The sequence below is a fragment of the Poromitra crassiceps genome (assembly GCF_964638095.1).
Source record: "Poromitra crassiceps genome assembly, chromosome: 13".
NCBI classification, from domain to species: domain Eukaryota; kingdom Metazoa; phylum Chordata; class Actinopteri; order Beryciformes; family Melamphaidae; genus Poromitra; species Poromitra crassiceps.
In genome coordinates this window covers 31,225,688-31,237,459 of record NC_139644.1, presented here as the reverse complement: position 1 = coordinate 31,237,459, position 11,772 = coordinate 31,225,688, and the positions used below count along the sequence as shown (strand labels likewise).

General features: G+C 44.9%; 1 protein-coding gene across 1 annotated transcript; it reads right to left on the bottom strand.

The window, feature by feature from the left end:
- Positions 1 to 854: 854 nt before the first annotated feature.
- On the bottom strand, positions 855 to 11,508 carry LOC310787174 (cytoglobin-1-like). Its single transcript, XM_083648540.1, has 4 exons — positions 11,407 to 11,508; positions 11,132 to 11,274; positions 2,076 to 2,307; positions 855 to 1,653 (listed from the first exon to the last, which is right to left on the bottom strand). Exons 2-4 carry the CDS (start codon positions 11,272 to 11,274, stop codon positions 1,489 to 1,491), a joined length of 540 nt encoding a protein of 179 aa, XP_083504666.1. The 5' UTR covers positions 11,407 to 11,508; the 3' UTR covers positions 855 to 1,488.
- Positions 11,509 to 11,772: the final 264 nt, after the last annotated feature.

Below are 11,772 nucleotides of genomic sequence, written 5' to 3'. Positions count from 1 at the left end.
TATTCTGAAAGCAGTGCTCAGCCACCACCATGCAGTTTGTCCACACAGAGTATGGCGAGTCAAGCGAACTTGTACTGTATATTGTTGTTTTTGCAAGGGCAGCATGTTGGCAACAGGACCTGTTCAAACTGGCATTGGCATCTGTGATTTATACTGCTTTTATTGCGTAATGCTGTACTCTGATCCAGCTTTTAGGTCAGCAAACATTTTCACGTCAAGGACCCCTAAACTGACACAAATTAGACAACGGACCCCCATATGATAAGATTTGAGCTTTTGTGATGACCCTCCCACTCTCCTGGCCCAACTGTGTGTATTGTAGCACCATATTGGTAGGAACATGCTTGTGGCATGATGGGAATACTATGAATAGATGCACCAAACCCTCTAACAGCATTCCTGCAGCCCCAATACAATATTTGATGAAAAGAGGCATCCTGGGGTCATTGCTAGAGATGAATGGGGCTATAAATAGTTTCCCAGCAGCTGAGCCACCTTTACTTAGCACTGCTGACAATAGACCCTTCTCACGGGGGCCATTTTGTGTCGAAAAGGCAGGGTAAACACAGGTGCAAGCAAAACACTAATGAGGGTTTCAAACTTCCATGATTGGAATTTGGAACTCCTCATTAGTGTTTTGCTTGCACCTGTGTTTACCCTGCCTTTTCGACACAAAATGGCCCCTGTGAAAAGGGTTTATAAGGAAGCAGTATGCCTGTGGCAAGGGAAAGTTCTGTTAACTTCTAATAAGGAGAAATAGGCAAATCAGATTATGGCATGTGTAAATTGAATACGATTGGGAAGCATAGGATTGAGATAGCAGGATTTTAATATTTTCTATGTCCCCCCCCCCCCTTTAAAATATTGTTTAATACAGATACTGTGTGGAGTATAATGAAAAACATGTATACAATGTTCACAACAAACTGTTAAAAATGTAAAAAAAATAATAAAAAAAATCCTCCGTATTGAATGAATACATGATAATCCTTAGAATTCAGGTCCATGGTGAGGGGATAACGTCGGACTGTTTCAGCTATGGAAACATCAACAAAACATCAGATGAAATGCAGTTTCCAGATGTACACATCCTGTAGAAGGCACAACCATGTGACCTCTTCTCCGGTGTTGGGTTTATAATGTTTGCATCTTCTTTGCGTTTGTCCGTCTCCTTTTATACAGTTTGGTCTTTTACAAGGGAACAAAAAACAAGGAGGAGTGAATACCACAGTTGGCTTTTTGTTTTTTTGTCACGTGAATTGGTCCATCCTCTGTATAATATTTTTTTTTTGCAAAGTCAAACACAGACTGGCTAGCTATCTGCTGAAAGGGCACAGGACAGGTTCTTAGTGTATAGCCTCTGTAAAGATACATTTCTTTCAATAGTCAGCACAGTTTACCCGTCTCCAAGGAGGCCGAGGCCCACAAAGTATCAGTGTGTCTGGATGTCCACCGGGCTCAATGCTTCATGTCCGTTAGACCCAGAGTTCACCCGGTTGAGCTCGACAGCTTCGTCCAGCCCACTTCCTCATAGACGGCTGTGATATTCCAATAGAGTACTGCCAGGAGATTGGTCCACGCCACGCCAACCTCTGGGGTCACGACCTCTGGGAACTCCTCTCCCAGGACTTCCAGTATCACACCACTCAGGATCTGGGCAGGAGAGAGACGAGACACGGAGAGAACAACACAGTAGTCTGGATCTGTTAACTGTTTTAGAGGTTTTACTGGCATTTCTTTGGCAATAACCCAAAATGACGAGTAAAATTTGTTGCATTTTTTCTTTCTTCTTCTAGCTTGTGGAACGAGTGTTTCTTATTTCCTCCCTCACTATGTAGCCGCGCCCACTTGACCCATTGTGCCACAACTTCCTGTCCAAAACGTGGGCTGTTTTACCTGCTCAAACTAGTCTGACATCACGTGGTTAAACCTAGTTTGACTCACATATGAGTCAGACTAGGTTTATGAGTCACAGGAAGTGTAAACACAATCAGAACTTCCGATTGTGTTTACACTTCCTGTTAGTCTCTCAAGCCAGACTGTCTCTTCTACAGTACATAAGGCGAACACCTTACCTTGAAGTACACAGGCTCCACCTTGTGTTTGAGTGCGTGAGCCTTGCCCACCAGCTTCAGCACGGAGGCCATCTTGTCTGCGTTGTCCAGGCTCTCCACCAGGGTGTTGATGGCGTTCATGACCCTGCGCGCGTGCTTCCTGAGCTGGGCGCTCCCCTCCAGCTCCTCCGGCTCCTCCACGTGCCGGAACTGGCTGAAGTACTGCTTGGACGTGGGGAAGTTGACAAACAGCCTGCGGAGGAGGAGAGCAAAGTGGGCGAGGTGAGCGTAAGCAGCGGCGCTAATATCATCGCCCTCCAGCCTCCAGCAGCTCCATCATATAGACCCAGGTGCATTTATTGGGCTGACGAGATATCATAAGTCAACATTAAGCATCCACATGGGGATGTGGCATATTTTCCTTTTTAATGTTTAACTGTTATCTAGATGCTCTATGGGGTGTATCTCTTTTATTTCCCATAGCATTACAGCATATATTTGAAAATATGTAATTTTGCTTTTCAGTGCAGCTCCATATGAATGGAAAGAACATTCAGCCGCTGAGAGATCATTTCAAAATTAGTTTAAAATGCAATGGCCAGTCGACACATTTGTTGTTGTAACCGTGATGATGATGATCAGAATGCACTAACAGATTATTTCCTATTCCTTTGCATGCATTGGCTACTCAAAAAATACAATGGCAAGCATGTGAATCACTCCGCTGGTATTTTTTCACCAGCCACGACAGGTATTGTTTTGAGGTAATGTGTGTGTGTGTATGTGTGTGTGTGTGTGTGTGTGTGTGTGTGTGTGTGTGTGTGTGTGTGTGTGTGTGTGTGTGTGTCATCAGGTCAAAATACCACAATCACGGAAGCGGGTTTGAGTACTTCGCCAGGTGTTTATGTCTGTCTGTCTGTCTGTGGACAGATTGTATCACCGCAATAGCCATGCAAGATGCAGCCACAAAACTTTTGACATCAACGTGAAGGCCAAGTTTGAAAATGGGTGTGATCCAAGCCTCCCTCGACACACGCACATATGCACGCACACACACACACACACACACACACACACACACACACACACACACACACAGAAACACACACACACACACACACACACACACACACACACACACACACACACACACACACACACACACACACACACACACACACACACACACACACAGAAACACACACACACACACACACACACACACACACACACACACACACACACGCACGCACAGGCCCCCCAACTTTACACTCCTGGCCACGGCTCGTGTGATCCCATTGCAAGATGGTCTCTTTGTTATTTTAATATCAAAATATTTCATCATCACACAATTTGTCATGTAAGGAATGATGCAACAGGACAAATAGTACAAATACACAGTTATAAATGTTTCCCATATTTACTCTACAAAAATCATTAAACTTTTGTGCACCCCCTGCAGAAATAAGTCTTGCAGTAAATTCCTTAGAGTTAGGATCAGATAAAATAACCTTTCTGATAAGACATTTCTCTTGAAGGTTAATCTGGTTCTGATAGCGCTGGGAGGAATTCTGTTTGATAACGCTGGGCCCCCCACTGAGTTACTGTAGCTGTAGTTCGCAGTAGGGCATTCACAGACTAGTCGACTAGTAAAACCACTAGTCGACACTGTGCTTAGTAGTCGACTAGTCGTTAAAAAAAAAATATATATATATCTTTAAGAAAGAACATGAGGTATTTACACGACATACATGGACTATCATATCCCAAACAAGACTATTGGACAAACAACCAAACAAAAACAATGCATTCAAAGTAAATACATAGATCTTGCCCTGTTGGCAGATAGGAAATGCATAGCTTTAAATTGGAAAGCATCAATCCCCCAGCTGTAGTTCACTGGTGGAATAAACTCTCAAGCTACCATACGTTGGATAACATTTACTACAAGAGCAAAGGCAGATTCTTAGACATCCCCAAAATATGGCAACCACATACAGAGTTTGACTTTAAGAACTTTTTACCCCAGTGTCATTAGGCTTTTCAGGATAGGAGCTGAATGCATTGTTTTTGTTTGGTTGTTTGTCCAATAGTCTTGTTTGTTCTTGGATTATTGTGTATCTTATGCAGTTTTCTTGTTTTGTTTTGTTGTGTTTTGATGTTCTTTGTGGGGGATATGGGATATGGGATATGATAGTCCATGTATGTTGTGTATATACCTGATGTTCTTTCTTAAAGATTATTATTAAAAAAGAAAAAAAAAAAAAAAAAAAAAAACTAGTCGACTAGTCAACTACCTTTAGGGACGACTAGTCGACTAGTAAAATTCACTAGTCGTGAATGCCCTAGTTTGCAGTGGTTCTCAAATGGGGGTCCGGGGACCCCCAGGGGTCCTTGAGGGGGTTCCAGGGGGTCCCCAGCCAAAAAAAGGGGCATTATTATTTTCGCTATAATTCCATTCATAAGTAACGCAATGACTATTTTGGTCATAGGTTTTATACACTTTGTGTAATAAAACATCTAAAGCATAAATCATTATCAGCATGGGACAAAATCCTATGAAATGGGGGTCCGTGGTCTAATTTTTGTCAGTTTAGGGGTCCTTCATGTGAAAAAAATTGAGAAGCACTGGTTTAGAGGACATTGTTAGCAGACTGCCTGTTTCCAACTCCAAGGCCTTCATCATCAAGTAGGTAGAAGAATAACACTCTTTGCCACTCTGCATTCTTTTGGAAACTGGTCCTTATTGAGCTGGGGACGATCATTAACACCTAGTGTTGTAAGGTGGCAGGAGGGTGACAATTGTGCCTGTTTGTGGTCATCACCATACAGCCCTATGTCTCTCAATGGGTAGAACATGGTACTTGCTCTATGCTTGGTTATTAAGTCAATCACTGTTGCATCCAATGGGCCTCACACCCAGCCTGCCCCTCAGCTCTGCCTGTGCTCTCCCTTGGGAACCTGTTGGTGTTGGCCCAGCTGTCTGACCCTGGGGCAGATCCCATCCGGACCTGGAGCCTTGTTCTGGCGTAGCTTCTCCAACTGCCTCTTGACCTGGCTGCTGGTGCCAGATCGGGTGGTGGGGGGTAGAGGGGGGCTCAGTGGGAGGGGGATGTAGGTGGTATTGTTCTGAAGTCCATAGTGGGGGTTTGGGGAGGAAGGCAGAGTGCGAGCCTGTGATCTTGTCTTGGCCCCCGGGGAGGTGAGAAAGGGAGCCAGCTGTGCGGGCAAGGGGGGTCAGTGTGGCTGTGGGCAGGGGGAGGGGCAGCTGAGGATCCTGTGCTGAACCTGTTGAAGAAGTTGTCCATCTCATCATCATTGGCTCTGTCCAGGCTTCCCTCAGCCTGCTCACCCTTTGCCTTGAAGCCCGTGATCTTTTTCATTCCAGACCACACTTCCCTCACGTTGTCTTGCTGGAGCTTGCTTTCCAGCTTGGTCCTGTACGCCTCCCTGCCCTCCCTCACTGTCTCACTTTCAGCTCTCTCTGTACGCCCCTCAATCATTCCCTGTCCCCCTCCCTGAAGGCTCTCTTCTTTTTGTTCCCGAGCTCCTTCAGGTCACTGGTGATCCAGGGCTTATTATTGGGGAAGCATCGCACTGTCTTGGTGGGGATGGTGTTATCCACACAGAATTGGATGTACTCTGTTACACAGGCAGTGATGGAGTTGATGTCATCTCCATGGGGTTCACGGAGCACCTCCCATTGTGTGGCCTTGAAGCACCCCTGTAGAGCCTCATTTGTCTCTTGTGACCTCTTTAGTCTTATAATCTTGTATATTATTCTTATAGTCTTATAATTTAAATGGAGGGTAGACAGTGCTTTTATTCTGTTAGGTTTGGGTGGAGGGTCTGACGTTCTCGTCTGGAGCGCAGGATTCCTACTCTCACTGCAAAGTAATGAGGAAGCACCATGTTTGATCCTTCCCTCCTGTAATTGCATGACCCGTGGTTGCATATAAATAGCCTCATTAGTATTTTATATGGCCATTGGACACTTAATCCTCCCTTATCTATTCAGAGAAAGTGTCCAATTCCTGGGCCGGTACTGCATGTGATCATGTGATCAGCTGTGTGGTACTGCATGTGCTTAGCTGTTTTGGTTGTTATCTTGTCAGTTGGCTGGGAGGGTTGAAGTTCAACACTGGAGTTCACATGAAGACCGCCTTCACGAGAAGGATAGGATCTGACTCTGGGTCAAAGGGGGGATTTGCCATAGTCCTGCTGCCAGGGATGTATTACCAAACGGGCCTACCGGGCCCAGGCCCCGGGGCCCCGGGGCCCCGGGGCCCCAGAGCTCAGGGGGCCCATAACCCAGAGCCTCTTCACAGGAGCACCGCATATCTTGCCGGGGTGAGATACCTGTGCTGTAAATCCAGTTTTACTGAGACAGGGTCCAAATTAGCACAGCCAGCAGCCAAATGCTGGTAAAAGTGGCTGGTAGATTTGCTTCACTCACCATCCAAAAGAACAATGGTAATCTATTGAGTGGCTGGTCAAATGTGAACATTCACTAGCCATTTGACTGGTGGACAAAACAGTTAATGTTGTTGCCTTTATGGAGATACAGGTGAATGTATTTATTGTTATTGTGCTGTTGGCTTTGTGATGTAAATCCTGTTGAGAGTCAGGTGAATGTATGGCCTTCTGGCCTTAATTCTGTGTTTGTGCGCTGTGAGGGGGGCCCTTCATGTGTCCAGGCCCAGGGGCCCCATCATGTCATAATCCGCCTATGCAGCTGCTGCCTATCGATTGACCCCCATTCCTCAGATTCTTGAGGGTCTTAATGTCATTGTGAAGGAATGTGAATGTAGAAAATAACTGGAAATTCATTGCAGCCCATTTAGTCCTTACATGTTTTATCAAAGCGGAACTTTTTGTCTTTTTGTCTTTTTTGTCTGTCAATCTGCATTCAAATCTTTTGCCTTTTCTTTTTTTAAACAGCGGCTATAGTACAAGTGTCTTTGCCCTGTGGCTGGTGACCTTAACCTCAACCTTGACCTCCTACAGTCCTAAAGCAGGTACCTACATGTATGGCACTAGCAGAAGCCAGTCGAGTTGAGTGCGGTTAATTGGAGGAGGTACCATGCTAGGTGGACGGGCACGCTGCGCCATGCCGTGAAGCTTCAAAGGCCCTTTCACACCGCCGTCTGCTGATTTGCCTATCAAGCTTTTCAACAGAGGATTTGTTCACAGGTTTCAGCATAAATGTTCATATCACAAGAGATACAAGAAGAAGTGAATCCAACAGCTGTACAAATCCTGAATGCTTCCTCAAGTAGCATTCTGTGTTCACCTTAATTAGATGAGGCGGTGCGTCCTGGTAGCACGCGTACTCAGTCCTTTGCGCGTCCGATGCGGGTTCCAATCTGACCCGAGGCCCTTTGCCGCCTGTCATCCCCAGATCCCCTTTCTCTCTCCCCTCCTTTCCTGTCTGCCTACTGTCCTGTCTAAATAAAGGCAAAAATGCCCCAAAAATAATCGTATAAATACATTTGATGAGGTGGATGCTGAAATAAATGATGGGAGATTCTCCAAAACACTATAATTGTGACAGGAAAAGCTCCAATGCAGAGGTTTTCAAAGTGGGAGGCGGGCCTCCCCACGGGGGCTCCAAGCAGTTTCAGGGGAGGCTCAGTGAATGGAAGTGAAAAAATCTTACATTCGTTAATAAAAGGAGATCTCATAGAATAGCAATGTGTGTGATTTGGTTAATGAGATAGTTCAGAGATACAGGGGAATTTAACTGTTTTTCACACTTTACTAGAGTCAGAACAAATAAATGCCTTCAGACAGACCTTTTTATGTATTTGGTGTAGTTTGATGTATGTCAAACTAATAAAGAAAAAAAACATCGCATGGATGCATAATATAATAATATAATATAATATCAGGCTATCTTGGCTCACTCGTCGAGTGTCTATGGGATCAAATAACATAATCATGATCCCATAGGCATCCAGGAATTGAGCGAGGGGGGGCTCCTTTTTCCAAGCTTTATCTGGGGGGAGGCCCACACTCTCAGACTTTGAACCCCCCTGCTCTAATGCCTTTCAAATGGCCCAGAGTCCTGGATGGAGGCGAGGTTTGACTGGTACTGATGGAGACATTCCTGCAGCTGGATTAGCTTATTTAGCCCTCTATATTGTAGGTATGCAAAACATGACCTGCCCTTCAAGGGAGGGAGCACTTTCAGAGCCAAAGATGTCTGGCTGCAGGAAGATGGATTAAAATGCTTATGGTGTTCCTGTGCTGTTGGATAAATAGGAGGCTTATGGTGTTCCTCTGCTGTTGGATAAATAGGAGGCTGGAAAGGGAGGAAAGTGAGAAGATCACTAGATAAGAATGATTGTGTTCGTATGGACAGAGCAGGAACTTATAAACTCAAGAAGATCGTTAAAGTTTATTGCTTTGGTTGCGTTCTGAGATAGGATGATCCCACTCTTGGAGTTCAAAGACTTAGATACATTTTAATAGACATTTTTACAGTTTACTGAGAAAAAGAAAGGTCCTGACTGACATAAATACACAGCCCGGTCGTTTTTGTTGTTGTTTTCTTTTGAATGTTTCTGCAATCCACCGATACGTAGAATATCAACGTTTCTGAACCAAAAATAAGTTATCACGTTTCTAGATATGTGTATATCAACGATAGAGTCTGCTATTGAAATAGCACGGTGGCCACTAAGGGCGTAGACACTTGCCTAACCAGAGAGGCGTGTTCACATCCCGGCGTGTTGAAAGTTAAACTGTGAGTCACATGTATTGTTTTTGTTATTTAAGCCTAACCAAACCAAAAACTATAAGCCTAACCTTAAGCAAAGTAGTTTTTTTAGTCTGTGTGTGTGTGTGTGTGTGTGTGTGTGTGTGTGTGTGTGTGTGTGTGTGTGTGTGTGTGTGTGTGTGTGTGCGCGCGCGCGCGCGTGTGTGTGTGTGTGTGTGTGTGTGTGTGTGTGTGTGTGTGTGTGTGTGTGTGTGTGTGTGTGTGTGTGTGTGTGTGTGTGTGTGTGTGCGCGCGTGTGTGTGTGTGTGTGTGTGAGGCACCTAGCGGGAACTACCACAGAAGTGGTTTTGAGTAGGCTACTTTGTCAGGTGTTTTTGTCTGTCTGCGAACGCAATAGCGTCAAAACTTTGCAAAAGGCACCCATGAAACTTTACAGGTGTATAATTTTTTTTTCTTTTTTTCTGAACAATACACATATAAGACAAACAAACACACTTAGACACAGGAAAAGAAACAAACAACAACAACAACAACAAAAACATACATATATTATCAACATTCAATATTACAATGTGATTACCAGCCGCATAAGGTGCTTAAGTGCTTGTGAGAGACATTGTGCCCGGGATCCCACGCAAGTTGTCCATGAGAAACCAGCCAGGCGAGTCACCCATCACCCCTAACCTTGTCGAGGTAGGCTAGAAACGGCTCCCAAATGGTGGAAAACTTTTTTAGTGAGTTGGTCCTCAGGAACCTAAGTCTTTTTTTTTGCTACAATTGTCCCCTGTGTCAGAGACCGTTGCACAGCCGTGGGGAAGTTCAGAGAGGACTCCGAGCAGCCGAAGATGGCGAGTTCTTCCTCCGGCTGAAGGGTTACTTTGTAGGCCTTATACCTACGAGTCAAATATTTTGGCCCAGAACCCCGTTAGTGAAGGGCAGAACCAGAAGGCTACAGGTGTACACAATTTACGGCCCTGGTCCACATGCGTTTAAGTCGTGGGCATTGCGGCTGGTGTGATCCCATCGCAAGATGGTCTCTAGTTTCAAATTTACGTTGAGATTGTAGGTTTGCAGAAACATAAAATGCTGACGTTTTGTTTCAGATGTAAATTGTTGTGTATTGATGAAATTGTTTGTATACCTGGTTTGCAGACATGTACAATGCAAATGTTTTATTCTGGCGACTGGGTTGGAAAAACATCAGTAGGCCTCGTGGATCTAGCAGGTGCAATGACATCACTGAGGGGCAGGGGCACTGCCAGGGATTTTGGGCCCCATGAAAATATATCACATTGGACCCCACCTCCCCATCACCACAGTCCACGCCAACCCTGCACAACTGATTTAACCATGCACCTCCACATCCCAAAATACCCATTCAAAGATTTAAATAACTCTACCTTTGCAGGCTTGCAACTCTTGTGTTACTTATGCGATATTTACTGACAGTGAGCTGTCAGTTGGAACCCCTAAAAAGAAACCATGCATTCAGGCAGTGTCTCATCATAGACGTGTGGTCAATGGGTTAGCAGGGGAAATCCTCCCGTTCTCCCCAGTCAGCATAGTTAGCATTTAGCTGCTATCCCAGCCCAGGCAAACAGGATCAGAGATTCAAACGCCGCAGTAAACGCACATCTGAACATGTCTACGTACCTGCTTTTGAATCCCCAATCCTGTAGTATAGAGCCGCAGCACCTTCCGCGGCTGGTGAGTCAGCCCATTGAGATATATGGGGGGGTTTCCCGGACTGTTCTACACCAGAAGTAACATTTTGTGGGTGTTCCTACACCGACGACTGTATCTGTTCCTTTTAGCTTATTGTAAATAAAATATGGTAATGATGATAGAATAATATAATTTAATATAGAAAAATGTACCTAATGTTCTAATCATTTTTTTAGGGCTCTTGTCCTAACCTTTCTCCCCATGTGGCACCCCTACTGAGGGGGAAAAGAGACAAAAGGCAAATTTGACCTTCATCATCAGCTATAGACTAATTGAAGTTGCAACGGTGAAGGCGAAAATCATGAACAGACCCAAAATAGGAATTAGGTGTTATGCATGCAGATTTGTGTATCATGTTGCAGACAGTTGCAGATCTCAACAGAACATGCAATCACCAGCTGCATATAAATGAGTACACAAGTGCGATAAATTGTGATAAATATAAAAGTAGGCTAAATCAAATGTTCTCCCCTTTTAAATCTACACAGTATCCCCTTGTCACCTCTGTAGCACATTTCCTGGTCCCTGGGGTCAAAGTCAAGTGAACAAATATGCGTGATAAGCCTGGCTTCCTGACTCATATTCAAAATTCAAACTTAAAGCAGGAAAGGCAAATGAAGGAAAGAAATACCTGATTAGTATGGCCACTCCGACATCGTCACAATTCTGGTAGACTTTGGTCCAGGAGTCCTGGATCATCACTTTCTCCCTGTCAGTCAGCGGGCTGGGGAGCTCCAGGCGGTCCACCTCTCCCTCTCCCTGCACCCGCTCCATCTAGGAATACAGTTGTGCAGATCTGAGCACGTGCAGAAGGCAGGGGTAATAAGAGTACCCCACCCCCCCCCGACCCCACAACCCCCCCCCCACAACCGCCCCCACCCCACAACCCCCCTCTGTACATTCTACCTTTTCTCTATATGCTATATGTTCCACTTCTTTTCCAGTGTGTGAATCTCTGCTCTCGCCACCACTGAATCTCTGCTGAGTGAGAGTGTGAGTGGAGAGAACAGATTGTAAAACACGAGAGAAGCACACAGCGAGTGAGGAGGAGCCTCTACTCTCTCTTTCACACACACTCTCTCTCTTCCTGCCTCTCTCACTCACTCTCAACGCAACTCAATTTTGTAGGCAGTGTATGATGAACAGATGATAAAAAAAACAATTTCTAATAAGATATGATATAAACAATGTGTGAGCATGAATGTAAGATAAAGGTAAAAATAAGATAAAGAAGCAGGGCATTCTGACCTTTTCCAGACTAACCAGGCTAAC